The 21,594-nt window shown below is 36.5% G+C and overlaps 1 protein-coding gene across 5 annotated transcripts in view; it reads left to right on the forward strand.

Moving 5' to 3' along the window:
- Window positions 1-21,594, forward strand: part of NOX4 (NADPH oxidase 4) — a 304,523-nt gene that overhangs the window by 274,538 nt on the left and 8,391 nt on the right. For all 5 annotated transcript variants that reach the window (XM_077763044.1, XM_077763042.1, XM_077763043.1 and 2 more), the window contains 4 exons: window positions 4,000-4,119; window positions 6,634-6,742; window positions 16,551-16,619; window positions 18,029-18,129. In XM_077763044.1, the coding sequence (XP_077619170.1) occupies window positions 4,000-4,119; window positions 6,634-6,742; window positions 16,551-16,619; window positions 18,029-18,129 (399 nt within the window). The remainder of the gene's footprint in view (window positions 1-3,999; window positions 4,120-6,633; window positions 6,743-16,550; window positions 16,620-18,028; window positions 18,130-21,594) is intronic.

A 21,594-nucleotide genomic window follows, 5' to 3' on the forward strand; every position in this document is an offset into this window, starting at 1 on the left:
AAAGGATAGGAGCTAAAAATTTTGTGAACGAACAAAGGACAGGGATTGGTCCAAAGTATCAGTCCTGACAAAGAAAAATTCATAAGTAAAATTAGCAGGAGATTAAATGAAGAAACTGAGCTGAAAATTCCTTAGAAGGGTTGAGCTGGTGTGAATATATCTTTCAGCCAAAAGATATATACATATCTTTTATACTTTCTGTTATTCCTGCTCTATTATTCTTCTTCCAGATGTTTTTGCATCTTGCGCTTTCATTTCATTTAGGTCTCTGTTCAACTGCCATATGCACAGAGTCCTTCTCTGACTATCCCTTTAAACTGCCTATGCAAAAATAAAATAAAATAAGATAAAACAATAAACTCCCTGTGCAAAATTTCAAGCATATATAAAAGTAAACAGAACAGTATAATGAATTTTTATGTAACAGTCACCTAGCTTCAGTAATTATTATGTTTTACCTGTTTTTAAATGCACTTAATGCTCTGTGATATTATATATCTTTTTGTGTCTTTATTTATGGGCTAGCTCCTTTCCCACTAGAATCGAAGAACCAAGGGGCCAGGGAGTTTTTCTACTTTGTTCATCTGTGTTTCCCTGACACTTTAAACACTGTCTGTCACACTGCAGTTGCATAAGAGCATTTGTTCAATGAATTAATGAATAGGTGTAGTGGATTCTAAAGTAGATGTAGAGATTTGCAATGATCTGTTTTTGCAGTTGGAAGCATTTATTTTTGAGCCTGATTTTCTTATTTAGTGTTTATATTCTAGATTTGCTTACTTAGTGAGAAGTGGTGGAATGAATTCACATATGTTGTTTTTGAGCCACTGATATTTTGAGAATTATATCAACAATGTATTGATCTTTAATTTTCAGATATCTTCTAGTAGCTTTGTTTGCAGGTTGTTCTTTTTCTGTTTAGCGAAAATATCTTTATAAAAGCATTGCACTTGAGGAGCTAAATACATTTAGACAAGTATAAAGAATCCTGTTCTAAATTCTGCTTTTCAAATACATATTGAAACCATCTGCCAGTTTTATCACTGAATTTTTAAATAGTTTATTGTCAAGTTGGTTTCCATATAATTCCCAGTGCTCATCCCAAGAAGTGCCCTCCTCCATGCCCATCTTCCCCTCCCCCTCNTATGACCCAGCAATTGCACCTAAGAATTTACCCAAGGGGTACACGAGTGCTGATGCATAGGGGCACATGTACTGATGTTTTTAAAGATCTTAAATTTAAAATTTTTTTTGAAAAAAATCTGTAATGTTTTTTTCATTTTTAGTATTTATCCACTTTAACATTTATTCACTTTAACGTTTATTCAGAGAGAGCCAGAATGTGAGTAGTGGAGGGGCAGAGAGAGGGAGAGACAGAATCTGAAGCAGGCTCCAGGCTCTAAGCTGTAAGGACAGAGCCCAACGTGGGGCTTGAACTCACAAACCTTGAGATCATGACCCGAGCCAAAGTTAGATGCTTAACTGACTGAGAAACCCAGGCACCCCTAGAAGGTCTTATCTTTAAAAAGATCAAAGCAGGGGTGCCTGGGTGGCTCAGTTGGTTAAGCATCCAACTTCAGCTCAGGTCACGATCTCATGGTTTGTGAGTTCAAGCCCCACATCAGGCTCTGTGCTGACAGCTCAGAGCCTGGAGCTTGCTTCAGATTCTGTGTCTCCCTCTCTCTCTGCCCCTCCCCCACTTATGCTCTGTCTCTCTGTCTCTCAAAAGTAAATAAATGTTAAAAAAAATTTTTTTAAATAAAAAAATAAAAAGATCAAAGCATTGTAGTAATTCTTTCATCCTCCAGTCCATTTAATGTTATTTTCATATGAAGATGCAAAAACTCCAGTAATGCCATTTTATAAAAAATATAAAAACATGTTTATTTATTTTTTGAGAAAGACAGAGCATGAGTGGAGAAGGGCCAGAGAGAGAGGGAGACACAGAAACTGAAGCAGGCTCCCGGCTCTGAGCTGTCAGCACAGAGCCCAATGCAGGGCTCGAACCCACAGCCCTAAGATCATGAACGGAGCCAAAGTTGGATGCTCCGTGGACTGAGCCACCCAGGTACCCCTCTAGTAAAGTCATTTTTGTTGTCATGGTGTCAATTTTATCTTTGAGTCCAAAATGGTATCACAGGACAGTTGGCACACAGTGCATGTTTGTTGAGTGAATAACTTGTAAAGTATGAGTAAGATGGATGTAATAAGAATTAGGTATATTGTGTGCATATGATCTATCAATATTTTCTGAATTTCTTCTGTTTAGAACACTACCTTAAACATTCAAATTTTGGTTATTGGTCCTTGAGGTACAATAAGTAGCTTTTTTTATTAGATACAATATTTTTTAAAGCTGTACTCTTGCAAATTCCTTTGAGGGTTTAAATACAAACTGTATATGTGGTGGTCATGATGATCTAAGCTCTGCTATAGTAACTAGTCAACCTTGAAATATTCTGAAAATGTGATAGGACACAATACAGACTTATTTCTCACTCATGAAGTGACTTTTGTGGGTCAGTGGGTCCAGAACAACTGCTTCAAGTGATAAGTCAAGGCTTCACTTGGCTCTTGTCTTCTGGTTCAACTCATGGCTTTTAGTTCTCATGGAAGGGACAGCACTTTTCTCTGGCTTATTCTGGAAGTAGGAAGTGTTGCCTCTACTCATAGCCCAGCAGTCAGAATTAGACATATGCCTCAATATAACCACAAAAATTCCAAGAAGTATAGTATATAAGTACCCAGGAGGAAAGGAAACCAAGTCTTGACAATGGCTAGTGGTACACAACTTAGACTACATCTCATAGAGCTCAGAGGTCCAAAGACTGTCCATTCATTAATTCATTTAACATTTAACCAGTAAGTCCACAGATGCTTAATATTAAGTGATCTACTGTTACAGCCGTTCCTTACAATAAAAGGTATCTATACCATAAGGCTGATAACATAAATATACTTTGGAGGACAGTTATTTTAGCAAAGTTTTTTTCTATAATAGAAAAAAGAGCATTAAAATGGGAGTGCCTTTAACATATCTTTAACCTTAAAATGCCTAGAACAAGGTAGTATATAGACACTATATTAATTCTACAGCTATCAAAGACAAGTATCAAGTCACCATTTTAGATACTAAGAAAGAAAAAAAGAAAAGAGAGGAATAAAGAGATGTAACTTTCAACTGAGACTGCTTCCTTCATGGAACCTTCCAATTTTTCCAATTGTACTTCCATTTACATTACATTAACAAGTTCATAGTCACACAGTCAAAATAAATGCAGTGGATTTTAGGAAGTGTAGTGTTTCAGCTGGCCAATTTGCTTCTGTTAATAAATTAATGTTTTGTTATTAAGAAATAATGGAAGAAAAATATTAACTGAACAATTAGCAAGTTTTATTGAAGTTAAGGATTTCACACGCGCGTGCACGCGCACACACACACACTTACTTGCTTGGATATACAATCCCAAGTATGTGGAGATTCCTTTGAGATTGTTTTCAAGTTATTTCTATACTAATAAACCTCAATAGGGCAAGAGGAGAAACAGTTTCTTTTATTTTCTTCTATTACTTTCCTGTTCACGTAGTAAATGTTTCAGTAAATATTTCTACTACTGACTTTGCCGTTGAAGAGAACATTATTTACTGAATTTAGACTGGTAAAGCAATTGATAATTTTGACTTAATCAAATATACTAATATGATCAGAGCTTTAACTTGTCCTTAGCTATCTGTTATGATCCTATAAACACTTCTCTATACTTTTAATTAATGTTTGCCTCAAAAATGAAAGGCTTAGAAACAGATATACTTGTTTTAATATTGAGAGTTTGTACACAACATTTCATGCTCCTTTAGGTTTATCAGTAATGAGAAATGATGAAATAAGGCCTGAGCCATACACAGCCTAGAAATTGGATTCAGAATGTTTGCTACATACTACAGGGGATTAACTTAACTTCTTTTCATTTTTCCCACCTTTGTCTGCCTTCTCCACAGGCTGTACATTGATGGTCCATTTGGAAGTCCATTTGAGGAATCCTTGAACTATGAGGTTAGCCTCTGTGTGGCTGGAGGCATTGGAGTAACTCCGTTTGCATCAATACTCAACACCCTGCTGTATGTCATTTTGATCCATTTTATTAGTTCAAATAGAGAACTATCAATATTTCAAACATCTCCCTTTTAGTATGAGGTAATCCCTCATAGAATTTGTCTATAGTGGTCCTCTTTCTTGTGCACACAGAATACATTCCAAGATCCCCAGTGAATGCCTGAATTGGTATTATTATGATAGTACTAAACCCTACATATACTATGCTTTTTTCTATACATACATACATACCCATGATAAAGTTTAACTTACCATTTATGCACAATAAGGGATCAACAATAATAACTAATAATAAAAATAGGAAAATTATAATATACTGTGATGAAAGTTTTATGAGTGTGTTGTCTCTCTCTCAAAATACTTTATTGTGATGTAGTCACCATTCTTCTTGTGATGAGGTGAGACAATAAAGTGCCTAGGTGGTGAGATGAAGCAAGGTGAATGATGTAAGCATTATGTGCTGTTGACCTCCGCCAATATATCAGATGGAGCAGTGATTATCTACTTCCTTGCCATGGGTGACCGTGAGTAACGGAAACCGCAGAAAGTGAAACCACAGATAAGGAGGCACTACTGTACTTGTTCATGGGACTCCATTTACTGATTGATGAAGGAAATAATTCATTGTTTCTCACTCTGTGGTCTGTGGCTTTCAGCACACTGTCTTATAAAGTATCACAATTAGGCATTCATCTGTCATTTTTTAAAATTATTTTTTAATATGTTTATTTATTTTGAGAGAGAGCGAGTGAACAGGGGAGTGTCAGAGAGGGAGAGAGAGAATCCGAGACAGGCTGTGCACTATCAGCACGTAGAGCATGATGTGGGGCTCCATCTCACGATCTGTGAGATCATGACCTGAGCCCAGACAATGAGTCAGAAGCTTAACTGACAGAGCCACCCAGGTGCTCCGTTCCTCTGTCTTTTTAAAATCATTCCACCAACCTTCATTTCTCTACTTCCTCATAAGTGCTAAGTGGCACTCTTCATCCATTCTGTCAACAAATATTTTAGGGTACCTCCATGCCAATCCATCTCATAGGGACTGGTAATAAAGTAATGATTGAAACAGAGTCCTTGCCCTTAAAAAGCTTCCATTCAGATGCAGCAGGTAAAAAATAAACCAGTGAGAAATTCATAAATAATCATTTTAGAAAATATTAGAATTATGGTAAAAAGAAGAGAGAACAATGAGATATAGAAATAAAGGGCCAGGATTATTGTATAAGGGTGGGGAGCAAAAGGTTTTCTCAGGAGTTAACAAATGAGCACACGATGCCTTGGCCTATTCCTCAGCAAATTTATAACAGACTAAAGAATAAAAATTTCAGGGGCGCCTGGGTGGCTTAGTTGGTTAAGCGTCCGACTTTCGCTTGGGTCATGATCTCGCGGTTTGTGGGTTTGAGCCCCGCGTCGGGCTCTGTGCTGACTGCCAGCTCAGAGCCTGGAGCCTATTTCAGAGTCTGTGACTCCCTCTCTCTCTGACCCTCCCCTGCTCACGCTGGGAGCGTTTATTTCTCTCTCTCCTAGAAATAAATAAAACATTAAAAAAAAGAATAAAAATTTCAAATATAAGACTTCTTACCTAGATAACACTTTTTCAGTTATTTTAGTTCTAAGGCTATAAGCAAAAATTAATATTAATTTTCATGAAGACACAAACATAATAACAATAAAAAATTATTCTCAAATGTATTCCATTCACTTTTCAAGAAGATGCCATTTGCATTAGAAGTCTTTTATAGAGTACTAAAAGAAGGAATAATAAAGTTGAAATGATCTGTTTGAATGATATTCAATTTTAAATACTTGTTACAAATTTGAGACTTTTCGGACGTTCTTAGAAAAATAACCATATTCCAAGCCAGAAATCATTTGCTTCTGAAAACATACTGCAAGTTATTTGGGCACTTAAAGTTAAGAAAAGGAGAAAATATTTTCTTAACCTCAAGCTGACTTCATAATTATAAATAGGAATCCAGACATGGAGTTATGAGTTACTGGAATGCATTACATAGTAGGTGGCTGTTACATCTCTTTCTTTAACGATTATTAAGAAGGGGATAAACAACCAATTTTCTGGAATGGTTTTGGCTCATTTTGCCTGGAGGTCAGGGCACGACTGATGAGCAGTGGAGTCCTGCTGAGTGATAGAATTCACAGAAAATAGAGAACATTTTTTCTGGGATGCAGGGCTCATATTATTCTGGTCCAGGAGTTTAGTTTATTGCCTTCAACTAGAAATGGGTGATCTGCATATAATATTCACACATATAAACACTTAAATTCATGGAGTGTACCATTCCTCTGAGTCGGTATGTTGCATTTAAATTCATTTGAGAGCTGTAGTAAGTCTATGACAGATGATAAAATGTAAATGACTGGTTTTTCTGTGGGCTACTTGGTTACTAATGAAAAGCAAATTTTCAAAGATACAGGGATTCTTAATTTTCTTTCTTTTTTACGTTTTTTTCTTTTTTTGCCATCCTAATCCCTGCCCCATTCTTTTAATTTTAAAGGGATGACTGGGAACCGTACAAGCTCAGAAGACTGTATTTTATTTGGGTGTGCAGAGACATCGATTCCTTCCGTTGGTTTGCAGACTTACTCTGTGTGTTACATAACAAGGTAAAATTCCATTTGTTATTACTTGGGCATTTGTTTTCATTAAAAAAAACTACTTGACAAAAATAATAAATGCTTGTTACAGAATAAACCAGGAAATATGCAGATGAGTGGAAAGAAGGGGGAAAATTTCTCAAACTTAAAAGCACAGAAAAAGCATATTAATAATTTAGTACACGTATTTTCAGATGTTGGTATCTGAGAGTATGCGTATATATCTATGGTATATTTTAACACACAAATGCTCATATCTGTATTTTAATGTAGAATTTTTTCACCTGGAAATATAGGTTTCTGGCAGGTGAGGTATGCCTGTGGGGTGATGAAGGAAAGCAGATAGAGGGCCACATCAGCAGACAGTTGCTACTGCACTTCCCATCCTTCGTTCTGTTAGCTCTGATCTCTCTTATTTCCACCTTCAATATTCCAAATGGACCATCACCAAACTTTTTGCACACTAGGCAAAATGTCAAAAATCCCAAATTCTAAGTTTTATTTCAGGCCTTCTTCATCTATCCTACATGTAAAGTTTCATTTATCTATTGATAGATAGATCTTAATTTTTCCAAATTATACAAGTAATACACATATGCATTTTTGCTACAGATGTTTTCTTTTTTCCTTTTAATTGTAGGATAGTTGACATACGGTGTTATATTAGTTTCAGGTGTATAGCATAGTGATTCAGCAGTTATACATTACAAACCACTCACCACAATACATGTAGTCATAATTGGTCACCATAAAAAGTTATTATAAACTATTGCCTAGCTTCCCTGTGCTGTAATTTCTATCTTTATAACTGGTAGCTTGTACCTTGCAAACCTTTTCACCTGTTTCACCTATACCACCACCACCCCTTCCCTTTGGCTACCCTCAGTTTGTTCTATTTATGAGCCTATTTCTGTATGTTTGTTTTGCTTTTTTTAATTTTAATGTTTATTTATTTTGAGAGCGAGACAGAGCATGCATAAGCAGGGATGGGACAGAGAGAGAGGGGGAGACATAGAATCTGAAGCAGGAAGCAGGCTCTGTGCTGTCAGCAGAGAGCCTGATGCGGGGCTCGAACCCATGAGTGAGATCATGACCTGAGCCGAAGTCGGATACTCAACCAACTGAGCCACCCAGGTGCCCCGTGTTTTTAAATTTTTTTAATGTTTATTTATTTTTGAGAGAGACAGAGACAGAGTATGAGTGGGGAGTGGGGGAAAAAGAGAGAGGGGGAGACCCAGAATCCGAAGCGGACTCCAGGCTCTGAGCTGTCAGCACAGAGCCTGATGCAGGGCTCGAACTCGTGAACCACGAGATCATGACCTGAGCCAAAGTTGGACACTTCACCGACTGAGCTCCCCGGGCACCCTACTTGTTCTGTTTTTTAGATTCTACATAGAAGTGAAATCATATGGTATGTGTCTTTCTCTGATTTAATTCACTTAGCATAATACCCTCTAGGTCAATCCATGTTGTTGCAAATGACAAGATTTATTTCTCATGATATATATGCATATATATATTTCTCACTTATTTCTCTGTGTGTGTGTGTGTGTGTATGTGTTTGTATGCATATATATATATGGTCATTCTATTCATGTATCAGAAAATACTTAAGTTGCTTCTATAATTTGCCTTGCAAATAATGCTGCAATAAACATACAGGTGCATATATCTTTTCACGTTAGTGTTTTAACTTTATTTGGGTAAATTACCCAGTAGTGGAATTACTGGATCATATGGTATTTCCATTTTTAATATTTTGAGGCACGTCTCCTACTGTTTTCCACAGTGGTTGCATTGCCACCAACAGTGCATGAGAATTCTTTATCCTCCACATCCTCATGGACACTTAGTACTTCTTTTTTAATACTAGCCATTTTGACAGATGTGAGGTGATGTCTCATTGTGATTTTGATTTGCATTTTCCCAATGATTAGTGATGTTAAGCATTTTTTCATATGTCTCTTGGGGATCCATATGCCTTCTTTGGAAAAGTGTCAAATCATTCAGATAAACCAAATCCTCCCTTACTATTTTCCTCACCCAATCTGTGTAACCAGAGGTAACTCACGAGTGTTCTATAAGTTCTACCATACTATTTGCATTGTTCTATGAATTGCTTATTTTAAACTTATCACTACATCTTGAACATTTTTAATAATAGTACATAATAGAGTTACCTCATTATTTTTACTGCTATAGAGTATTTTGTAGTATAGAATACTTAGTACTTTATTTAACCATCCCTTAGTGATGGATTTTTTTTTATTACAAAGAACACTGCAATGAATATCATACATGTCTTTGTATGCAGATATTCATTTATTCACTCTGTCTTTCTGTCACTCATCAAATAATCACTCACTGCCTGCTATGAATCACAAACTATTCTAGGACCTGGAACTACATTGGAGAGCAAAATAAAAACAAGTTTTTGATCTCATACAATTTACATCCTAAGTAGGAAAGATAGACAGCAAACTAATAAATAAATAGGATGTCTGATTCTGATTAGGACAAAGAAAAAAAGGAAGTGGAATAAAGCAATGGGAGAGTAAACCATAGAGGACACGCTGATTATTGTGTAATTGGGAATTCAACCCCCAAAAAAGTATTTTAGCATAGCCTTGTGAAGTGAATGAGCAGAAAAGGCAGAAATCTTGGGGGAAAAAGGATCCAACTCCATAGGCTAGGGCTCTGATGCAATGGTATGCTTGGTAGTTTGGGAAGAAGATGAAAGAAATCTATGTGGGCAAAGCAAAGTAAGAAAGGGAGAACATAGTAAGAGAAGCAGTCAGAGAGCTGGTGTGTATGCTTTTTTGGGGAAGAAGTATATTACATAAGGTCTTTGGATTTGATGCAAAAAAATAGATGGCTTCTGGAGATACACTCAAAAGAACTGAAAGCAAGGATTTGAACAGTTATTTGTACACCAGTGATCATAGCACCATTATTCACCATAGCCAAACAACCCAAACCCATGGTGATGATAAAGAAAATGTGGTGTATAGTTGAAGGGAATAATATTTCTTAAAAAAAGAATGAAATTCTGAGAAATGCATTGTAGATGAACCTTGAAAATATTACACTAAACGAATTAAATCAGACGTAAAAGGACAAATATTATACAATCTATTTATATGAGGTACGTAGATGCCTTGTTCATTGACATGGAAAGTAGAAGGATGGTTGCCAGGGACTCAGTGAACATGAATCTAGGGTTATTGTTTGATGGGCATGGAGTTTCGGTTTAGAAAGATGATCTGGTTCTAGAGACGGACGGTGGCGGTGGTTGCACAGCAGTGTGAATGTATTTAGTGCCGCTGTACTGTACACTTAAGAACAAGCATGTATATTTTACCACTATTGGGAAAAATGTACAGATGCCTGGTACCCACGAGGGACCTGCTGAATCAGGAGGGGGAAAAGGGAGGGATGAGAAGCCATTGAAAGGACTTGAGCCAGACTGATCTAAGTGTAGATCTTGGACATGTGTGTGAAAACATCAAGCTCTGGGATACTGCAGCTTCTGGAGGCACAGAAGATGAGTAACAGCCAACAAGTGAGATTGGTCAGACTGGCCAGTGAGGTAGTAGGAAAACCATGAGAGAGTTTTGTCTTTGAGGCTAAAGGAGGAAAAACTTTCAAGAAGAGCAAAATCACCACTCTTAGATTTGTATTTTATCCTGGGTTGATCCTCAAGACTGTCTTCTTTTTCTTTTTTAATAGTTTATTGTCAAGTTGGTTTCCATATAGCACCCAGTGCTCATCCCAAGTGCCCTCCTCCATGCCCATCACCCTCCTTCCCCTCTCCCTCACCCTTATCAGCCCTCAGTTTGTTCTCAGCATTCAAGGTCTCTCATGGTTTACCTCCCTCCCTCTTCCCCACTATTTTTCCCCTTCTTCTCCCCCATGGTCCTCCATTAAGTTCCTCCTGATCCTCCTATACGTGCAAACATATGGTATCTGTCCTTCTCTGCCTGACTTATTTCACTCAGCATAACACCCTCGAGTTCCATCCACTTTGCTACAAATGGCCAGATTTCATTCTTTCTCATTGCTTTGTAGTATTCCATTGTATAGATAAACCATGTCTTCTTGATCCATTCATCAGTTGATGGACACTTAGGCTCTTTCCATGTTTTGGCTATTGTTGAGAGTGCTGCTATGGACATCAGGGTACATGTGCCCCTATGCATCAGCACTCCTGTATCCTTTGGGTAAATTCCTAGGAGTGTTATTGCTGGGTCATAGGGGAGTTCTGTTGTTAACTTTTTAAGGAACCTCCACATTGTTTTTCATAGGGGCTGCACCAGTTTACATTCCCACCAACAGTGTAGGAGGGTGCCTGTTTCTNAATGACTTACTTACTTCGCTAAGAATAACACCCTCAAGGTCCATCCATGTTGCTACACATGGCCAGATTTCATTGTTTCTCATTGCCATGTAGTATTCCATGGTATAGATAAGCCACATCTTCTTGATCCATTCATCCGTTGATGGACACTTAGGCTCTTTCCATGTTTTGGCTATTGTGGAGAGTGCTGCTATGAACATTGGGGTACATGTGCTCCTATGCATCAGCATTTCTGTATCCCTTGGGTAAATTCCTAGCAGTACTATTGCTGGGTCCTAGGGGAGTTCTATTGTTAATTTCCTGAGGAACCTCCACACTGTTTTCCAGAGGGGCTGTACCAGTTTACATTCCCACCAACAGTGTAGGAAGGTGCCCGTTTCTCCACATCCTCGCCAGCATCTAGAGTTCTCTGATGTGGTCATTTTAGCCACTCTGACTGGCGTGAGGTGGTATCTGTTGAGCATCATTTCATGTGTCTGTTGGCCATCTGGATATCCTCTTTGGAGAAGTGTTTGTTCATATCTTCTGCCCATTCTAAGACTGACTTTCTAAGTTGGAGGTTATGAGCAGGTTGTGAATGAAATTAAATTTTTAATATATACTGACAAAACACTCTCCAAAGATAGAGAAATTTGCATTTCTACCAAAGAATATGAAAGACATTTATTTTAAAACATTTTATTACCAGTCTTGTTAATTTCCACCAATCGCTCAGTGAGATCTCGTTCTATTTTCTCCTGAATGCTAATGAGATTGAATCTCTCTTCATATGATTATTGACCAGTTGTATTACTTCTGGAATTTCTTAATTCTACCTTTGTTTTTCTAATTTTTTAATCTTTCTTGAACTGATATATAAAATCTTTTTAAAATAAAAGGCCATAATTAGATCCAAGATGAGGACAGGCATGTTTGAATAATAGATGCTATATAAGGTAAGTAGTAGGGAGGGAAAGCATTAAAGGAAAGAAAAGAGTGTTAAGTGGCTAGACCTTCACAGGAGTTGAATCTTAAGATTTATGTTTTCATTTCAAGTTTTTTGATGGATGTGCTTTATCTGTAAGAATCTGTGGAGTAAATAATATAAAAGCTTAAAACTAGTATAAACAATACGGTGATGATTATCTTCTACACACACCTCTGCATCCAGGTTTTGATTCTTCACATCAGCAGAATGAACATTGGTCCTTCAGTTATGCTTCTGAGGATGATATGTTTGCAACTGTGTTACCAAGTTCAATGTGTGTTGTGTGTGTGTGTGTGTGTGTGTGTGTGTGAGAGAGAGAGCGAGAGAGAGAGAGACAGAGAAAGAGACAGAGAGAGACAGAGACAAAGACAGAGAGAGTGACGTTACATACAGTCTATGTGAGAGCAGATGGAAATGTTTTTGAAAACCAAATGCAAATATACAGTCTTTCAATCTTGTTCCAGCTGTGTTTCACATTATTCTAGAATGCCTAAGACAAAGTCACCTTAGTTGGCCTAGTCACTGTCTTGGTGTCAGACTATCTGCAGTGATGACAAATGTGGATCTTAGGTGGATCTTGCTTGGGCAGAAAGTCCAATGTGGTGAAGGAAGAAGACCACAGGGCCAGATGTCAGATGATCTGGTACCAGCTCTGCTAATATATAACCACATGACTTCCTCCAAGTCACTTCACCTCTGTAGGTCACATTGTCAAAATCAAAATGAGGAATCAGGGCTACATCAAGCATTTGGAGTCTGTCATTTATAGTGGAACAGTGGTTCTACCTCATATGAACCACAACTCCTTGGATAAATCACTTAACCTTCATAAACTTGATTGATGCTTTCAATTTGTAAAGGAGGCTACCAGCACTTGAAACCTGATGTGAGACTTAGCTTTAACATATCTAAAGTATCTATCATTTTGAAGGCATTTAATAAATGATTGCCATGATTCCTCTTAGTGATCTGTAAAATTCCTTCCAGGACTCCCATCCTGTTATTTTTTATTTGTGAGAAAAATAAGGAAGGGTGATAGGCAGAAGTAAAAATGAAGAACATAATATTTGTGCATGATCCTACAGTCCTAGTCTATTTGCAAGATTGTGTTGATCCATGTATCCATTTTTTCCCTTAGTTTTTCAGTGTTCTTTTTATTTGGAGAACATTACTCCTTTAGTAGATATTATTGTCGTCAGTGAGGGGTAATCTAAAATGAAGACATTGACATCGTTAAAAACGTTATTCAAATTTCCATAGTTCTTACTAGGAGCTATAAGCACCAAATCCCAGTTATTGATGTAGGAATCATTGGACTGATCTCATAACAGCATCTTGGTAAACATTTAAGACAAGACTCAGCAAAAGCCATGTGTTTTGTGAGGTGCTATTCATCACTGGCATCTAGAAACATCTGTGGGGTTTTTTGGAATTAAAAGCCATAAATCCTGAATTCAACTCAGAAAGGGCCTAAAAATGAATTTAAGATTTGACTGTAACTTGAGGCAGCTATTTGATGGGGTATAATTAACGATTATATTTTAAGGGTATTATGGGAGCTGAGAATGATCATTTACCACTATTAAAGTAAATATGTTTTTATTGGGGCTTTATAATTCAGAGTTTCCACCTGTCAGAAATGTATAGTTTTACACCTGAAAAGAGATGATGACTTTCAACCCTACCATTGTCCTGATGAAAAAACTGAGGCCTAGATGAGTAAGTCTTTAGATGTCTCAGGGCCAGTGTGGAAAGATAGACAAGTCAGTCACCTGCCAGGTGTTGTGACCATGCTAAGTGGTGCCAGAGGTGTGATGAAACCCTACTTAATCCTCCCACCATTTGCAATGTGACTTTTTTTGCATTCCTAAAACTTCTGCTTCGAGTCCCAATGTATCATTTTTTATATTAAATTAAATACTTAATTTTAAGCTTTTATTTAAATTCCAGTTAGCTAACACTCTAATATTAGTTTCAGGTGTACAATGTAGTGATTCAACACTTCCATACATCACCCAGTGCTCTTTGCAAGTGCACTCCTTAATCCCCATCACCTGTTTAACCCACCCCGCCCACCTCCTCTCTGGTAACCATTCAGTATAGTTAAGAGTCTACTTTAAAAAAGGGGGGGGGTCCTCTTTCTTGGTTTGCCCCCTCTCTTTTTTTCCCTATGTTCATTTGTTTTATTTCTTAAATTCCATGTATGAGTGAAATCATATGGAATTTGTGCTTCTCTGACATATTTCACTTAGCATTATACTCTCTGGCTCCACCCATGTCACTGGAGTTGGCAAGGTTTCACTCACTTTTATGGCTGAGTATATATACCACATCTTCTTTATGAATTCATCACTTGGTGGACACTTGGACTATTTCCATAATTTGGCCATTGTAGAGAACGCAGCTGTGCACATCATTACACGATATAGAAACAATACTTTGAATCATTTGATCCTCTCGCTGCAGTCAAGTCCAGCCAAACCCTGCACCATCTCAAGCAAACCCACTATGCTGAGCTCTGTTCAAGAAATGGTTTGTCTTTTAAAGAAGTGCTGGTCCTATTGATTCCTTTCCTCGGATCTACTCCTCAAACACTCCTGTCTGTTCTCCAAGGAGCCCACCATACAGAGGTGTTCCTCTCCTTCTCTTCTTTCACTTTTGATGCCTTGTCTTTATCTTTCAACTCTCCTTTATTTCAGGATGGTGAAAGGAGGCCCTAAAAAGAAGACTACTTTTAAAAATTAAAAAAAGATTTAATTTTTTTCTTTTATATTTTATTGTCAAGTTGATTTCCATATAACACCCAGTGCTCATCCCCACAAGTTCCCTCCTCCATGCCCATCACCCCCTTCCCCTCTCCCTCACCCCCATCAGCCCTCAGCTTGTTCTCAGTATTCAAGAGTCTCTCATGGTTTGGCTCCCTCCCTCTCCCCCACTATTTTTTCCCCTTCCCCTCCCCCATGGTCCTCTGTTAAGTTTCTCCTGTTTCACGTATAAGTGAAAACGTATGGTATCTATCTTTCTCTGCCTGACTTATTTCGCTCAGCATAACACCCTCAAGTTCCATCCACGTTGCTACAAATGGTCAGATTTCATTCTTTCTCATTGCCATGTAGTAGTCCATTGTATAGATAAACCATGTCTTCTTGATCCACTTGTCATTTGATGGACACTTAGGCTCTTTCCATGATTTGGCTATTGTTGAAAGTGCTGCTATGAACGTTGGGGAACATGTGCCCCTATGCATCAGCACTCCCATATCCCTTAAGTAAAATTTTTAAATATTTTAAATAATATTTGTATATTTTAAACAAACTTTAAAATTTTTATTTAAATTTCAGTTTAAGTTATTTAAATTCCAGTTAGTTAACATGCAGTGTAATATTAATTTCAAGTGCAAAATTTTTTTAAAATACCAGATTTCAGAAATCAGGGTTCAGTCAGAGGAAGGCCATTTGTTATTAGGTTCATTTTTGTCTTCTGGAAAAAGGCAGCATACAGATGAGAACAACCCTTTACTCTTTTTGTTGAGTTTATCTTCCTGCATATGATATCTTGCTTATTTTATTTTTCAAAGCATTGAAATGTTTGAGACTTTTATTTTGGCAGGCATATTTCTAGCCTCATACATTTTTATACAAGTAAAACTAGTGCTGAGTAAGAGGAAGGCAAGGACAAGAACTGCCTTTTTGTTTTTGTTTGTTTTGGTTTTTTTGTGATTCCTAGCATGCATATTTTATGTCACTATTTGTGGGTTCGCTTTTTTTTTTTTTTAAAGAAAATCATGTTCTTTACGAGTGAACTCTCGGCTCTAATTTAGAGACTCTTAAGGAATAAAAAAAGAGATATAGGGTAAGGATTTAGGGGGATATCAGTGTAATATTTAACATGCTTGGTTTTGTTTTAAAAAAGATAACAGAAGGGCACCTAGGCAGCTCCATCAGTTGAGTGTCCCTACTCTTGATTTTGGCTCAGGTCATGATCTCAGGGTCATGGGATCAAGCTCCACGGCTAGCTCCATGTTGAGCATGGAGCCTGCTTGGGATTCTCTCTCTCTCTCTCTCTCTCTTTTTCTCTCTCTCTCTCCCTCTCTCTCTCTCTCCTTCTCCCTCTCCCTCTACCTCCCCCCCTTTCTGTGTCCCTCTCCCCCACCTCCCCTACTCACTCCTGTGTCTCAGAAAAAAATTAAAAATTAAAATAAGATAACAGAGAATTCTTCTCCTGCACTACTACCATCTACCGTTCCCTTATCACTACTACTACTACTACCGACACTAATTGTGCCAGTAGGCACAGATTATTAATGTTAGATTCTGGCTGGTATATGATACAATATATATATATATCTATGTATGTATACACATTTGCTAGTAAATGTTGACTGTGATCAGACACCACACCTCTTAAATTGTAGAATCACATATGTTAGAATAGGAGAAAGTCTGAGTATACAGAAAGAATTCTCATGTCTGTTTACTTTTATGTCCTCTCAGTTTTGGCAAGAGAACAGACCTGACTATGTCAACATCCAGCTGTACCTCAGTCAAACAGATGGGATACAGGTATGTGGTTAGATGTTTTCATAAATTAAACAAGCCTCTTGATAATAGAAGATTTACTGCAAGGGCCATGCTGGAAGAAAATTTCTGCAGGTGGTTTGAAGAAAAGTTTCCCAGAGGATACTTTTGGAATGTGTCCAGAAAACCCATGGCTTGTACTTGAAGCCAACCATGTTATGCCTTTCATTTGTCCTCCTCACAGGAAGCTGGAACAGACCTTTGAGTTCATCTCTCTCTCTTTCACTGTTGTCTCAAATTCTTCACCTCTGGAAATCAGACCATGAGCGAACAGTCTCATGATTGTGTTCATCAAGGGGAGTTTTTCTGTGGAAAGACAAGATAATGTCATGTGCAGTTAAGCTTATTTCTCTTCAAGGGAAACTAAACAACATAGTAATAGCCATTACGCATTATTTACTTGCAGTGCTAGACCCTGTGCTAAGCATTTCATATTTGTTATCTTGTGTAATTGCAACAGATCTAAGAGGTAGATGATATTGCCATCCTCACATTACAGATGAAAAAACTGAGGTTTACAGATGACATGGAAGTGCTGCACAGGTGTATAAATCTGGGCATGAATGCTTTCCCAAGCTTCATTTTAGTATCTCCGTTATACATTTCCTATAATACTTGAATTCATATTTGAATACAAAATATGAACACTTGTCAATTACTTCAAAACTAACTTAACCCTATTTTTTCTAGTCAGATTTCTATCCTATTGGTATGTTAAAAATATTTTGCTATTCTCATGAAGCAAGTCAGTACCGTTGTTCCTCATGGTATGGCTATAATTAAGGGATGGTTCTCCGTTTGTCTGCCTGGGACTCAGACACTCTCCCCGTCTCTTCTCACTTCACTCTGACCCTTCATTGCTGATCCAGATCTAATAATCTTTAATTGCAAACACCAACCCATTAGAAGTTATTTGTTGAAAGACTCAAGATGTGGAGCTCTTCTGTCTTAGGCAGTCTTGTCTAGGATCATTTCCCAAAATTTATGATGACGATTTGTAGTATTTTACTCCTGTAATGAGCCAAATATGACAACTGTATTTGCAGTGCAAAAACACTTCAATAAAGTTTATGTGCTGCACCCTTTTTGAGAGTAGGCAATTAAAATGCCTTCTTTAACATTGTGGTTGTTAAAAATGAAGCAACTAACTGAAGTCTAGGAAAATCAGCCATTTGTAATAATGGAATTCAAGAAGATAATGGATTTTAAAGGAAAAAGAGGAAGGAAATGATGCTTCTAAATGACTGTACTTAATAGCTTGCCATTTGATACTTATATTCTTTATATCACAGCAATTTGGTAGGAAGCCACAGAACCAGTAGAAATGATGTTAGAGAAATAGGTTATTCATCCAACTCTGTGTCATATAAAATATAGTGCTTTCTTTTTGGCAGAAGATAATTGGAGAAAAATATCAAGCACTGAATTCAAGACTTTTTATTGGACGCCCTCGGTGGAAACTTCTGTTTGATGAAATAGCAAAATGTAATAGAGGGTAAGTACTAATTCTCAGGAAATTTGCCCTGTGGCTAATGAACAAATTAAAATATTCTCAATCCGTTACATGTAGTTTTTAAAGATGAATTAGGTAATGGGTTTACAAATTACAAAGTCACTTAAACACTCAATTGTCACTGTCAAGGAAGAAAGCAAGTCAGGGACCACCTCATGTATCTGTAATGCCAAATAATTAAAATTTGGCTTAGAAATAGTTTATAAAGAATTTATGAATGAAACTCTCCTACCTACTTTCAAATTTGAAAGACTCATATTAAAATGGGTATTCATCCCAACATCATGTATCAGGTGATCATCGGAAAAACTTTTCAAAATCATGTTGGCCAACAACCTCTACCAGCATTTCTAATAATGAATGCACTTAAAAATCAGATATTTGTAGTTTTTTTTTTATCAGAATGAATAAATTTTTAAAACAGTTGTAATATGGAGTCTCCAAAACAGGAATGTTTCCAAACATAATTTTTTTTTCTTGGAAGCTATAATTCTCTGAAGAATATTTGCATTGTGGAATATGTGTCTATGGTCTGAAGAGATTAGCATTGAAGGAAAGCATTCACTGTAGGGCACAGACTAGCCAACCCCTTTTTCTTTTGTAAACTTACTGTTCAGGGCAATGGTCTATAAGAATTCTAAGAGCATTTGAAAACGATATACCCACTCAACACATTTTAAATTTGGTATTGAAATAGTTTCATCGTAAGTTTAAATAGTTGCAAAGGCTCTAACTTCTAACATATTGCACAGGTTGACATTTTAAAATTAATGTAACTCTTTTACACATGTCTACTGGAATTGAAATAACAGTTTTTTTATACTAACCTTATATATTTGTAAAGATATACAAATAAGCTTTCATTAGCAGTTGGACATTTTACATTATTAAAAAAAACTTTTTATTAATCTTTATTTATTTTTGAGAGAGAGCCAGAGCATGAGTGAGGGAGCGGTAGAGAGAGGGGGAGACACAGAATTCAAAGCTGAACTGTCAGCACAGAGCCCGAGGTGGAGCTCAAACTCACAACCTGTGAGATCATGACCTGAGCTGAAGTCAGACGCTTAACCAACTGAGTCACTCAGTCGTCCCACACGTTATTTTTTTCTACTTGAACTTGTATTTCTGTCCTGTTTAACCTCTAGACTTTATCAAAATTCAATATGTTTTTACACTTGAACCAATCATATTTTTGTTGCTTAAGTAAACATAGTTCTGTAATAAGAATATACATGAACTGAAGATTTAATTTTTAAAATATCCGTTTGGCCGTATTGCTCTTCTAGATTGATTTATTATTACAATTATTAGTGTATATAGTTAATTCACAATTTAAAAAATACGTTTTATAAATATACAAAGGATATTTGTGAATGAATGATCTTATAAGGTGACAAGTTTTAAAAATGCTTCAGTTCATGAATTCATGGATGAATATGATCTATTGAAAGAGTCACAGATTCATCATGGCACTTGAGTCCTTCTTCAGAGATTTTGTTTGAGGAATTATGGTGTAGAGCCCCAGGAGCAAAATTTTAAAAAAATACATGGTTAACTTCTGACAAGCATCGTTTTATTAGTTTTCTTTCTGTGGTGATGAAAACTTTGGGATTTGGTTGTTGGTGCTATTGTTTTTGCTTAATTAGGAAACCAAACTCTACAGAAGAGGACCATTTATAAGAAAGCAGATTGGGATTATTGATTTCTTTGGTTCCTTCTTAAGAATTCTCATTTGTTAAACTATTCATGATTTAGATTGATGTTGTATGTTTATTTGGTTGGTTGTTTATTTTCTTCAAAGTGCAAAGCTGGTTTAAGAAGAACAAGTGTGCACCATCTGCTGTTGACATTTTGTACAACACTTTCACTCTGTATTTGCTCTGGACAGGCACCTAAAAGTGCATTGTTTTTAAAGAATTTTTACATGATATATTTAGGGAAAGAATGGATGAATATCTTAAGGTTCATTAGCTAGTAAAAAGGTGCTATTTAAAGAGAAATCCTCATTTAAGATATAAAATTTTGGTTAACCTCATGTACATGAATTACTGAAAGAATATATAAAGACACACATACATACTTATCAAAGTATATTACTTACATACTTATCATATATATGTATGTGTATATGGGTGCATATATATTTAAAATCTATATACTGAAAATATGAACCTTAATTTTTAACACAAAATAAATCTCTTAAATAGAATTCTTCAATGTAGTCTTTTTCAGATACATTCATATATTGTTCATGGATGATTTCCATGTAATTCTACTTTACAATATTCTAGACTATGGATAACATGATCATTGCTACTACAATACTTATGGATATTTAGTTTACCTTCAGTTCTCTACTGTCTCTAACAGTGCTATAGTAATTATCTTTGCACTCCACTCTTGTGGGAGTTGCAGTTCAAGGCTAGAACCCTTGAAATGGAATTGCTGGCTCAAAGAGTATGCACATTTAGATACTGTCCTATTAAAACCAAAAGGCTAAATCAGTTTATGTTCAATTTACTTTGCACATGTGTAGGAGGTGGTTCCTTCCTTGTGGCTTTTTTTTAAATTCAGGAAATGAATTATGTATTGGTATTACATGATCAAGGAAAGTGAAGGAGCTTTTGAAGTCACTCTACTTTCATCATTATTTGACAAATGAAGGAGCTAGGACCCAAAAGGTAATGATTTATCTCAAGCTATGGTTAATGAGTCAGAATTCATACATGAACCCTATCTTCTGACTGTGAAATTCAATGTACTTTATTTACAGCAGAGCATTGTCCCAAATAGAAAGAGTAGCAATTTTATTTTACCATGTCCCTCTTGGGGACAGTAAGATCTTGCAAGAAGCCATCATGTTCATTATGTATATGACAGCAGAATGTTAACTGTAATATACTAAAAGTGTCAACAACTAATTTTTTAAAAGTATAAAAAGATATTCTAGATATTACTTTATAAACCATTCAGTATTAAAAACGTGTCAGGAAATACTTTGTTATGCCTAACCAAAGTCCATTTTCCTCTTACTTGTAATAAAAATGTATATCATATCATAAATTAGTCAAATTTATGCATTATACAATAGGAGAAATAAAGGATCTACTTTATGTGGAGTAGAGAACTATTACTCTGGGATTGAGTAAAATGTTTGAGACCATATTTATATATCTTTCTCATGGTGTTTTAAAAACAATACAGATCTGTGTATCAGTTCTAGGAAATTTTTGGTAGAGTCTTTCAAGTTTTCTGATAGAGTATCATGTTGTCTGTGAATAGGGAAAGTTTGACTTCTTCCTTGTTCATTTGGATACCTTTTATTTCTTATTGTTGTCTGATTGCTGAGGCTAGGGTTTCCAGCACTATACTGAATCACAATGGTGAGAGCAGACATCCCTGTCTTGTTCCTGACCTTAGAGGAAAAGCTCTCAATTTTTCCCCATT

Source organism: Crocuta crocuta, unplaced genomic scaffold (assembly GCF_008692635.1).
Source record: "Crocuta crocuta isolate KB4526 unplaced genomic scaffold, BGI_CrCroc_1.0 scaffold614, whole genome shotgun sequence".
NCBI lineage: Eukaryota > Metazoa > Chordata > Mammalia > Carnivora > Hyaenidae > Crocuta > Crocuta crocuta.